General features: G+C 38.2%; 2 protein-coding genes across 2 annotated transcripts in view; one reads left to right on the top strand and one right to left on the bottom strand.

The window, feature by feature from the left end:
* Positions 1 to 181: 181 nt before the first annotated feature.
* On the bottom strand, positions 182 to 6,832 carry LOC122639932 (uncharacterized protein At1g03900-like). Its single transcript, XM_043832984.1, has 4 exons — positions 6,730 to 6,832; positions 6,206 to 6,691; positions 3,934 to 4,221; positions 182 to 465 (listed from the first exon to the last, which is right to left on the bottom strand). Exons 2-4 carry the CDS (start codon positions 6,686 to 6,688, stop codon positions 397 to 399), a joined length of 840 nt encoding a protein of 279 aa, XP_043688919.1. The 5' UTR covers positions 6,689 to 6,691; positions 6,730 to 6,832; the 3' UTR covers positions 182 to 396.
* Positions 6,833 to 8,330: 1,498 nt separating this feature from the next.
* LOC122639940 (H/ACA ribonucleoprotein complex subunit 3-like protein) overlaps positions 8,331 to 12,996 on the top strand; it is a 33,477-nt gene continuing 28,811 nt past the window's right edge. The window contains exons 1-3 of the mRNA XM_043832996.1: positions 8,331 to 8,354; positions 8,434 to 8,504; positions 11,742 to 11,784. Coding sequence (XP_043688931.1) covers positions 8,451 to 8,504; positions 11,742 to 11,784 — 97 coding nt within the window. The 5' untranslated portion in view covers positions 8,331 to 8,354; positions 8,434 to 8,450. The remainder of the gene's footprint in view (positions 8,355 to 8,433; positions 8,505 to 11,741; positions 11,785 to 12,996) is intronic.

Genomic DNA, 12,996 nt, shown 5'->3' on the forward strand with positions numbered 1-12,996 from the left:
CAGACACCTAGGAAGAAATACATACTCCTCAAGGTAGATGTCTATAATTCTGTGTGATGTACAAATTCCATCTACCATTCAACAGTATTGACCTAAAATGGAAGCAAATGCAACCTAAAAAAATTTTCAAATCATCAAATGAAATTCTTTCCCCAATAAAATATGTGAAAGGGATATGATGTATGATAACTCTCAGAATTTATCAAATATATTATGTTAAAGGCTTCTAAATACAAATAAGAGCAGACAAAATGATAAGACATATTCTATTGAACATTATATTTTAAATGATATCGGTAATGTCTATAATGCCTCACTCTTTTTCTCTGTTTCCTTTTACTTCTTTTCTTTTTCCCTTTTTAATCTTTAAGAGAAGAAACAGCAACCCACTCAAATTTAAAATGCTGCCCATCCTGCTGCAGTTGTCTTTGTTGATCCTGATCCGGTAGTTGAAGGAAGAGTTCTCTGCAAGTCCCCACAATAAAATAGAAATGAGAAAGCAAAACTTTATTAAAAAAAACAATGGAAGTTCTTTTTCTCAAGATATAAAGGAATACACAAATCTTTGCTCAGCATACTAACAAAAACACCAATACGTCAACAGGAATGGTTTCCTGTACAGCAGCCCACTAAGCCAAGCCTCCCTGTACATATGCACCAAATATCTGCTCATGGCATAGTAGGTAGGGCCAAAAATTTGTGGTCCGGTAGGACCCCCAGGTGCCAACTCACATATGAACAAACCCCTAACGGACTTGACCACAGCACGAAATAAAGTTTTGAAAATCCTTTAAAAAAGGTCTCACTCCTGAAAATGGTTGTAAGCAAATGGATGGCTGAGAATATAAGCAAAAAAATGCCAATACATGATGTGCGGCGGTACAATGGAATTGAAATCTCACACGTATTCAACCCAGATCAGATCCTGTCTGTCCAGAGGTCATAGTTGCCAAATAATCCTTCCACAGGACACAAATAGATAGCCCATCAGGGAAAGGCTTCCTTAATGAGCCGCCTAAAAGACCTTTCACCATATATCAAATATACATCAGTCTAACATGTCATTAAAACTAGAAACTTTGACAGACAAACCTCTGTACTTATATTGTGCATCTGTGACATAAGCAGCCACCCACCTCTTTAATTAGTGAACTGGCTGCAGGCCAGGAACTGATATCCATGAGATGGTCTAACATTCCACTTTTGAAAAAAAACATTGATAGCCCAACAAAAGCATGGCAAAAGCCAACAAGAAAACCATGCATCAGCCAGGTACGAAGAACAGATGGTCAAAAACACTTGATGTTCTTCAAGAAGCAAACGTTTTCAAGTAGCTAATAGTTCATATTTCAAAATAGAAGCGTTCGATTAATAGTAACAGATTGTTTCAATTTTGTAAGCAGCAACCAGAGGGGGGGGGGGGGAAGGGGATGGGTGAGGGAGGGGGAGGCCCATAACCATGCACTAGACATGTAGCAACGAGGTCCTTCACTAATGACTGAAAGTTAAAACTAAGACATTACAAAACCCTATAACCATGTTCAGAGGGCTCCTCATTCCAATCAGTTTCCAATTTTCCATGTTCACCACCTACAACCAGGATTCTAACATTTATTGCTTCACAAAACAACAGAGGGAGTGCCCTCCTCTACCAATATAACAAACAAACCCTATCACCATCTAGGTCTACAGCAGGATGAGTGGTGCACCTACACTGTCCCTAAAAGGCCCCTTCAATGTCTAGAATTTCTCCAGGCCATTCATTTAGGGTATTTAGAGCATACAAGAATCAGTAAAGCTAGAACACAATCATGTCAAAAGTTATCAATAATAAAGCATGAATTTAGGGCATTAGTATAGATTCATTTGAGTGTATGAATGAATGGTGGTATCCAGAACAGTTCCAGTTTTTCTAGGGTAAGATCCAATAAAGATATAAATTAATTTTTTGTTTAAGAGGAGAAATTTAGATATCTAATATTCTAAAATTGTTCAGAAGATCTATTTGAGAGAGTAAGCAATATTCAGATAAGTGAGAGAGAGTAAGTTATGCTTAGATACTATTCTTCCATTGTGTGGGTTCCTCAGTGGTGTTAGGTGGAAAACAAATGTGTAGGAGGGGAGTTGTTAATATACTATATATATATATATATATGGAATTAGAGATAATAAGAATATTTTTTCCCCTTTCTAGCAGGGGGTTGGTTTCTCCCTGTGTTGCTCAGATTTCTTGTGGAAGATTTATTTTTGTCCTAACCTTCTTTTCATGGAGTCAATGGGTGTCTTAAGCAAGAGAAAGAAAAATTGCAAAATAAAAATCGATCCAGTACCGCAAAAGCCACAGACATATGGTTAACTTGACAAAATAAAGATGGTGAATTTTGACAATCATTCTTTGTGCATTTTAATCATGGATATTGGAATACTCTTCATATTCCCATGCATACCCATTGAAATGTCTAGAGAATGGGAACTCTATCACGGAAACCCTGTTGTTCCAATGACAGAAAAATTCATTATAATGGACATATGAATTCCAATATAACTGTTTAAAAGTGGTTGAACTAGCCAGATTTTACAGCTTAGTGTATGTGCTCAACATATATGATCATATCGCACAAGTCAATAGGGTGTGGATCCATGTAAGAAAGGTTGGCCGTCCATCAGAAATCACTCATTTTTCTTCAGCTTCATTGCACCATCAATAGGCCAAGGATATTTTTATCATTTAAAAGAATTGGCCAATGCCCTACTTGCATATAACATGTCAATAAACCATTTTGAACTAATATGATGACAATTGGATCTTCTTTTCCCATTTCGAAATCATTCCTTATTACACCATAAATGTAAAAAAGATAGTACAGTCAAATGAGGATTGCAAAAGCTGTAAATTGGGTCAGGCACATCAAGAAACTCTTAGTGGACTGATATGACTTTGACTAGATTCTTCTTTAACCTTCATAGCACCATCAATGGGATAAGAGCATTTTTTATCATTTTAAATGTCAGGCATATCAAGAAATCTTGGTGACAAATACAATCTGATTACACCGTTCATATGTTGGGCGCATCCTAGTTATTCCGAAAGACTAACGAAGTAAGAGAAAGAGCGTCTCTGGTGCACGAGGCTCCCACCACTGCAGGGTCTGGGAGGGGTAACGTATGCAGCCTTCCCCCTGCTTCACAGGAGAAGCGGTTTCCAAGTTTTGAACCTGCAACCAACAGGTTGCAATAGCACAACTTAACTGTTGCGCCAAGATTAACCCCAAAGACTAGTGAACTACAATCAACTAGAAAGCATTTGTGGGCTGATCCAATCCCAACCCGCTGCCTACTAGCACTTCACCTCAGCCTCAGCATAAAGGGACTGCATGGAGGGAAAATCTTATGCTTTCCAAGATATGAATGGACTAGATAATCTATCCTCCACCTTAGATTTTTCTAACCCATAGACAACTCAGGAATTAAGTTTCCAATGGGTATTACAATGGCTTTGATTTTGGCACATCAATAGAAACTTTGGGTGGCTATTGCAATCCTCTCACTCAAATAACTGTGTTCCAACTTCCAAAAGCACTTTTAATCATTTCCAGAGAAAAGGTGAAGTAGGCTGCTGCATTTCATAACCATGTGGGGTGTCAAAAAAAAAGAAAGTCAGAAGTTGGGAAGAAGATAATTACCACTGCCAACAAAACAGTACTGTATCTTCCTGTTTCCACAGAATAATTTTGCTTCAGCATTAAAAAAGAAGGAGGGCATTCTCACAAGATCAAAGGTCAAATACAAGGGGACAGCTAGATAGTGGGTTTAAAATCATGCTTCTAAGACTTATTGTTTGTTGAATGGCTTATATAAAGTTGCCTCTACAGTGTCAGCACATGGAAATCATACCACTCAAACAACAAATGGAATGGGTGGGTAGAAGCATACCTCAAGTTGAGAGAAATCTGACAAAGGATCATTTGCACGCCTCACGTTTTCTTTGGAACCCTTGAGTCCAACACCATGATGGCCAGCAGCCATCCGAGCAACAGCAGGATCATTGGGTGGTGGTGGAAGAGGGGTTCGGATTTTTCCAGCCCCACTAGGTGGTGGAGAAAGAACCAGAGTTTTAGGATTCCCAGTCCCTGAAACACCACCAGACAACCAAGCAGATGAAAGCATTCCAGCTCCGCCAGTTGGTTTGTTCTTTACATTTATCCGGATGGTCTCACCTTTCTAAAAATCCAAACACTCAAAAAGTCAATGCAATACAAAAAATAGAAACAATTTATCAATCAGAACAGCACAATTTACAAGGTGTGTCAAGCAGACAAAGCCTTTCTATTTCTAGGGGTAATAACACTTATGAAAAAACTTCTCTCCCACCCTCCTTCCAGTAACTCAAATTCATAACCTTCCAAATATTAATATTTTTCCAGAAAATCTTGAAAATGCAGATGATAGCAAACTCGTGAAAATGGAATGGAGTCATACACAAAGGTACAGAGTTTATTACATGGAAATTTACTTTACAAACATGTCTTGGCAGAAATTTGCACTCAGGACCTCCAGCAGAGAGCATGTCAGCACTTCAACAAAGCCCGACATTAATTCTATACAATATCATTACCATGTCAGTGATCAAACTTGAAACTTTAACAGGTTATCCCTTCATGTAAAAAATGACTTCAGTCAATCTGTGTTTATATTGACGGAGCAACTCTGTGAAGGATTTATATGGCTTCACCTTTCTTCATGGACATTAGATAAGCATTTGAAAGGGAAGCATTGTAATGTGGTGAGAGATGATTATCATAGGATTTGTATTTGGAAAAAAAAAAAAAAAGTTATCACATTTTGGTGATTTTGGACAGGCAAATCTGTCATTGGGAAGGGGTACTAGATCAGGGAATTTTTGTAATTACAGGTTTTGGATGAACTTAAAGGATAATCCTCTAGATATCTGTAGAAAATTTTCTTCATAGAAAGTTTGCGCATTTTTTTAGAATTTGCTTTAATTAAACCTTTTATAATCAGCCAAGTTCCAGATCAACCGAAAAATTCTCTGGTATAGATATGTCATGTAAACACCTCATGACTATGACCCAAGCGGCTGATGCTGAGCTTCCAGCAGCACCCTGCCCTGCCCTCTGGGTTTCAAGTGTATTTACGGTACCCATTCATGTAAATACCTACTGGCTAGCAATTACCCTTTTGACCGAAGCTGCTGACGCTGATATACAGCAGCACACTGTCCTCTGGGTTTCAAGTTGTATGTATGTATGCATGCATGTATGTATTTACCTCATGTATATGTAACAATCTCAAAATCAAACACTTAAATAGCAAATGCTGTCCAATGAAAAAAAAATATGGTTCAAACACCTAGACAACTAACGAGACATGATGAAATTATTCAAAATCACAGCTTGATACAACATAGATTAAATATGTTCCCAAAAGATAGGTCTAAATCCAAAAAAAAATAAAAAATAAAATGCATGCTGTTAATAACAACTCATGACAGCAATAACCAAGCGGCAGGCTAGTTCCAACATCAGAATACAAATCAAAGGACATCGGAAAGATGGAAGATCGATTACCATCCAATAATCCATCAAAGTGATTTCTTTTGGGTGGTTCATGATAGTATATTTACAGCCAAGTATCCAGTACCAATCAAGTGCTATTGCATTATAATCTAGATCTCACATCATCCGGGTTGTAACTAACATACCCAATGGACTAAAGATTTAGTAATTAATGATCCAAGAAAACATTTAAAAAATTGATCACTCTCACATGCAAGAACAAAATATTCCATAAACTGGACTCCTCTACATTCAAATGCTAATTTTACCCAGCAGACAGTACTCAGTCTTAATATGAAAGTAGAGAAGAACAAAATTTGGATTAATAGTTAAAGAGTTCCTGAATAAAAGAACCAACGAAAGAAAAGATAGAGCCAAAAAAATAATTTTATAATAACAACACATGCACCAGGCAGTACCAGTACTTTTACTTCAAATTTGTTAATTCTCAGTTGCTCACAACCTCTTCAGCTCCTTTATTCATACTTACCCCCCCCCCTCCTTCTTTGGGTACGCACCCATACTTATTTCCTGATTGGTTTGGTTTTTTACCATTTTAATATGTACTTTTAACGTATAACAGAAAATTCGAGCTAAAAAATGAAAAATGCTCTGCTAATCATATATACCTTCAATCTGTGATTGACTGCAGGATGAATATCGATATGATTGTCATTGCTCGCTTCTCCCGACTCCTTCTCATGCTCCCTCTTTACATACTTCTCATGATCTGAGAGCGCAACGTTGAAATCAAATGCCTCATTCCTCTCATTAAATCCCAACCCAATAAAGGCGTGCTTGCCCCTCCCATCCTCTATCTTGAGCACAAAGTAACGGGACGAATCGAGGACGGTTTCAACGGAGTTCTCCCTCTGCCCAGGGAGGACAAAGCAGGCGGCAAAGAGATCACCTGAGTTGGGATCCTCAAGCCGGATCTCACAACGTTCTTTACACGAAACCACACGCAGACGCCCCGACCAGATCTTATCAGATTGTAGCCACTCCCCACATTTATAGCCACCGCTTGTGCTCCGAGGTGGGATTTTGAACACAGATACTTCACGAACAACCAAAAGCGTATGCTCAAAAGCCTCCTCTTCCTCAAATGACATGGTTCTAAAATACCTCTAAGTGTAATGTCCGACGAACTTGCTCAGATTGAAAATATTGGCTGAAAATTTGTGAAATCCCAAATGTAATTGAAGGAATTATCAATTCCAGTGTGATCAAAACGTTGTATTCCTTCACAATGAAGACATAAAGATCTGGGATTTGAAGATGATAGGAATTTGGAAGCTCACATGATTTTTTATGGGAGCTTCAATTGTTTGTTTCGGTGAAAAGGCATTAATATTTTGAGTTGCAGAGACGTGGGATCGAAGGCGGCCAGTTGGGAGTGTGTTTGGAAGGTCAAATCTTCGATGGTGAAAGGCCTGTTATTTTACGGTATTGCCCTTCGCTTTTTACTATAATCCTCTCGTCCGGGATCCAAAGTCCAAAACCCCAACGCTTCCTCGACCTCGAGCTTCCGCATCTTACAAAATTAATCATCCAATCTTTATCTTAACAATTTGGGAAGCAGTTTTCATACACGGATGTAAGAGGGTGGGGGTTTATGACTTTTCCAATTCTTTGTGAAAGGGGACACGATTGTGCATGCTTGCATGGTCGTGTATGAAAACTTTCCCCCAATTTTTATTCAGAAAAAATCTTTATTTTAAAAAATGTATCATCTAGGGGCGCAAGTTTGGCCCTGATGGCCAGAGCCCAAACAAGGTCTGGGTTGAGGTCTTGGGTTGATGGTCGGCCCAACCCAACCTTTTGTTCTTTTTCTTGTTCTTTCTTTTTTTTTTTTTGTTCAACTTCTTCTTCTTGTTCTTCTTCTTCCCAATTTGACCAGCCCATGCATCTCCCTTTCCTAGCTTGGCCAACCTATTCATCTCCCTTTCCTAGCTTGGCCAGCTCATGCATCTGCCTTCCCCCCTTCCCCATGATCAGGGCCAATCAGGGTTAGCCCTGCCGGATCCCGAGGCCAAGTCAAGGTTGGATTTTTTTAGCCCTAAGTCAGGGTTTGATCAGGCCTGGGTCCAACTAAGGGGACTTAGGGTTGGGCTGGGGTTTTAAAAGGCTCGGCCCAACCCAACCCGACACTGTTGTTGCCCTAAATGTACCCAAATGAAAGATAGATATTATAAATAAGGGAGAGGGATAGACACACTAGAATGTGCCCATGGTTTTAGTGCATGGTATCGGATTGGATGTTGATCGCCCTCAAAACTGATACGATATCGATACAGAATAGCCCATATGAGACAAGTTTGCCCTTGATTTTCCTAAAAATCATTGGTTTTTTAAATTTATTATTTTCCTCATGGTCCGTGCCGTTTCATTGATATATGGTATTTGAATCCGTATTCAAAAAATTAATTTTTAGAAATTATTTGAATCATTTCAAAAGCTAATTGGATGCCAATACGTATATTGTTATACTTTATTCGAATTATGTTTACACCTTTTTACCAAAAAAGGGAAAAAAAAATGGATTATCTTTACACCTAGGGTACAGAGAGAATCTCTTCATCCACCCCATCAAATTCTCTTGATGGATTGGCGAGGGGTATTTCGGACCTTGAAGAATACGAAAATTGTTGGTTTTGCCGGCAAAACACAAACATTTGTGCCGCATATATTACCATTCAATCTTAAACTAAGGTTTATCATTTAGTCTTTAGATTGTATTTGCTGTTTCACTCCTCTGGGCTCTCGTAATCTTTGAAGGTTTCATTGTTCGTCCTTCCCTTTTCTAGATTTCACCATTTGGTTTCTTCATTAACTGGTTTCTTTTGAATGTCTACAGGTTGAAGATCGGCAGCCATGTATCTTCAGTTTTACATTAATGATAATGGTGATAAAGTTTACACCACGAAGGTATTTTTACTGTCTGAATCCTGTGCTTGTAGATAATCAAGTAGCTTTGATTGAATCATCGAAACAAATTCTGTTGAAAAACTAGAACTGTAAGCTTGTGAGCTTCCTCTACTTTACTAGCTTTCGATTCTAAACGTTTCACTTCATTCTGGTTGCTCTTGTTAGATTACTGACGTGAATCGTCATGGGTTGCTTAAAAAATTTGCGTTTTGATCTAACCTGTCATATTTATGAAGACTAATGCTTGAGGTCAATGCAAACTCTGTTTTCAATTGTTCTAGGACACTCCATCCATAAGGGTTTCTCTTGTCTAAGTAGGTTATTGTTCAGTTTTGGTTGTGTAACCTACCGAAAAACTATGTAATAAGAGCTGGTTTAGGAGTCAAAAGATTCTACGGACAAAGATGGGATGGCACGGGGAGTGTAGAGAAGAATAATTAAGTTGTCTCAGTACGGCTGAATCAAAGAAACCTAGAACTGCCAGCAGGTTTTTTTCTTATGATCCAGAGCAAGCAGATCCAACATAGTAACCTTGCCAACGGACATACTGGGGGGAGGGGGGGGGGGGATCTATCATCACAGATTACTCAATCAGAAGTGGTCAAACTCCAAAATGCCTCATGTTTTTTCCTTTTTTATGGGGGGTTGGGGGGAGGGGTTGAGTTTGTTTAAAGAATTTGAAGTTTTTCTTTTGGCTTGTATTGATTAGACTATTGGAACGGTATTACCAACTCTCTTACACCACAGACCTAGTTAATCACAAGGACATCAAAACCAGAAGCAAACATATGGTGTAACTTTCATTGATGCCTAACTGGGAGCTGTCAAAAACTTACATTCTGCCTATTTTTTAATTATGGACCTGGACTCAAGTCGGCAACAAAACAAGAATATTATTATTATTATTATTATTATTAATATTATAATATAGTAAAGCAAGTGACTTACGTGATTGATTTTATTTTTTTTCCCTCTTGCTTATTTTTGCCCTTGCGCCGGGGGGGGGGGGGGAGGAGGGAGGAACAGAGTTTGTCCAAAGTAAACACTTCATATCTAGAGGTTGTCCAAGTAAACACTTCATATATTTTGCATTAGTTTTAGGCTGAAAATATACCCATTTGTACATTTTTTGTCACTGCAAAGCTGATGCCCTTAGCTGCCCTGCCCATGAGAATAATAGCATGAGCAGACAATCTGCTTTGAAGGCTCATCCTTTGGGAGCCCTAAGATATACTAGCATACAATCATTAATTAACGAGGATAAATCTAGAAAGAGGGTCTTCACTTTCACTTTGATGGAGTGCGTGATGGAATCAATTCATCCTTTTTAAGAAGGTTTCAGATTCCAACCCTACAGGCAGAATTTATAGGGCTAAAACCAGCAGTGACAAGAAATTCAATATCTCCAAATATAGGGCTAAAATCAGACCCAAACTCCACTCGAATCCAGGTAACTACTAGAGCTCCTAACCCTCAAAATTTAGTAGTGATTTAATGACTGGATATGATGATATTGATAGATGAATCAAAACAGAAACTCCAGAATCAGTAACTAGGCCATAACTGCAAATCTATAGATCAGAACAGCACACCATGTTGGTCGAACCCCCCTTTTGATTATGCAAAACACAATATCTAAATACCAGATCAATCCATTGGTTGGATTCCACCAATCAAGCTTTCACAAAACAGCAACAGAGAGGATGTCGCAGGGGCAGATTCAAGAGTTGCCTACAGTTAGGTGCTGATGGCCTGATATCTCCCTCTAAACTGTGAGTATAACTCCACAAATATTCACCAAATAGCGGTGGATATTCTCAACCAATGTGTTATGGTATAGAGCAGCAACGGAGGCTTTAAACAACCATCGAACAGAAGATAACACTGAGGTAAAGTTCTGAAACTTGATATTGCAGAAAACAGAATAAAAGAAGAAAGGGGCTAGGTATAAGGGAAGCTATGACTTGAGTATCTCACCCAAGCCTAGACCAGCCTCTCACCGGTCGACCTAGCACCTCACTGGGGATTTGTGCTTTGCACCATAATTGTCAAGGCGGCGGATTTTTTTGGGGTCTAGGCGATTGTTGCCTCAGTGGTATTGAACCACGTTTGGCCCTTATTTATGTCAAATATCATTTAAGTAAGTGATTTACTTAAGATGTTATTCATAAATAAGCTAATACCCCCTATTTGAATCCAATAAAAATACTTACAAAATCAAATTCCAAAAGGATAAAAGTCAACCCCCCAGTTCAAGAAAAAAAACTGGATTTTCGGTGGTAGGTGAAAATTTCAACTTTCTAATGCTGGATTTTTTCTCAAATCTAAAAATCCCATAAATCTTAATATGGTAAAACATTGCTAAAAACCAAAAGAGTGATAAAATATTCATTTGTTTTGATGTGTAAAAAAATATTTTTTTTATTCAGAGCGATTTTGACAGTATTCGTGCACACCAAATATAGTTTGACCGGCACATGACTTCTTCAAGATAAATCAGACAAAGTCATTTGACGAGGGAGGATATGCTTCTTTACTGTCAGCTAGCCCATGTTACCTGTAGGAGCTTCTATTAAAAAAAAGGGCCATTATCCAGTGCTGGTCCTGCCTATATGGGGTCCTGAGAGGGGTGAGTTTGGAGACGGTTCTAAACCTTGACATTTTTTTGCACAAAGTGGCCGCTCTCAAGACTCGAATCCTGGCATTTGCCCTGGTTGCTCAAACTTTTTTTAACATTGCTCCAAGCAATGGCTTCTATGGTCTATGGGAGGCTGGGAGCTTCTATCAGAGTTGAGATAAGTTGACGTTTCTTGTTCTTGCTCTTTTTACATGGAATGGTGTTTAAGACACTTTTTTTTCTTGAGATAGCATGCCAATGTTTCTCTAAATAAATCCTCATGAAAATCAAGTTGTGGAGGACTGTGTTCCATGGTCGGCCACAGAATCACATTGATGGTTTCCACTCTTAGTTTCTATTTCCTGTACTTCCTCATCACCAACCAATGCATCTTGGATGCCTTGGATGCTTTTCTTTTATGGGGAGTGTGGTTAAATTGCTTTCTTATATCTTAATCAAACTAATTACTTTTCTTAAGAGTGTGTTACTATTACATTATATATACTGGCATTTTGTTTTTGGGTTGTTTATTTCAATATTGTTGCTACCTGTAAATTATGTCTCCTACTTGTTCATTTTTGCATGGTAGTCACCTTCAATTATTTTTTCCTGCACCACAGAAAGAATCACCAGTTGGGTTGGCAACACAATCTGCTCATCCAGGTTAAATCTTTAATTTATGGTGGCTTTTAGTTTCATTCTGTTCATATAGCATGATTTCATGAATATCAAAAGATGTTAAAATATACATTCTAAACCTCAGTCCTCATCATCCAATCCATATCAATATCTGATGTGAACAATCTGTATTATACTATTATGTGCATTGGATTTGCTGATCCAGTGTTTATTTCACATTCTCTTCCTGTATCAATTGGTCTTTTGCTTGGATTTTCTGATCCAGAACACTATCACTGCAAACCTTATACAGATCATTCTAGCATTGATCCCCCTCCCCCCCCCTCCCCCGAAAAAAATTAAATTAAAAGAGGAGAGTAGGAGACTCAAGCCAGCCCATATGTTCAAATACATTGCTTTAACTCCTCTCCCTGGCAAAAATAAATAGAAACAATTAGAAGAGGAGAGTCGGAGACTCAAGCCCACCCATGTGTTTAGATAGATCAATTGATCAATCAAAGGCATGGTGGATTGGCAGGGCAAAAATTAAGGTCTGTTCAACAGCCTTGCTAGCAAGGTTTAAGTATCCTTCCGTATCCACCAATACTAACCACTATGTATCGTATTGGTATCTTTAAGGTACCAATACGATACGGTACCTTAAAAAAATTTGTATTAATACATGTAAGAATCCTCATCCTTTATATATAATCAATTGAATGCACTTGTCTCGTCGTACTTTGTTCTCATTTTTATACATGATATATTTTACACATTAATTATTTATGGTGTTCTATGTTTCAAAATTGTCTTTTGCTTATATCTTAAGCATTTCCATATGCTTTTTGACAGTTTCTATATGTATTTTTATCGTATTTTGCATCTCTCCGACACGATATGATATGTCTCTTGAAATAAATCATTCGATATGATACCCAATACCAATACTTTACACCTTGCTCGCTATGCCAAAATTAATTGGTTGCACTAACCTTCCATATAAGGGAATGAGCCTCACATCCTGCTAAGCCCCTATCAAATGGCAGTCCTGAAAAACTTTTGCCACTTATAGAATACCGTTTTTTGTTTCCTTTTATTAACCCAGACCCCCCTTACTTGTTAGACAATTGGAACTGCTAGTGTATCTGACATCTTCTTAAGTTTGGTTGGGCTACCTTTTCTAATTTGGAACATTGAAGCTTTCCATCATTGATATTTTACTTGTACAAAGTTGCTTGACCTACTTGTATGAGATGT

This window comes from Telopea speciosissima, chromosome 1 (genome assembly GCF_018873765.1).
Source record: "Telopea speciosissima isolate NSW1024214 ecotype Mountain lineage chromosome 1, Tspe_v1, whole genome shotgun sequence".
NCBI lineage: Eukaryota > Viridiplantae > Streptophyta > Magnoliopsida > Proteales > Proteaceae > Telopea > Telopea speciosissima.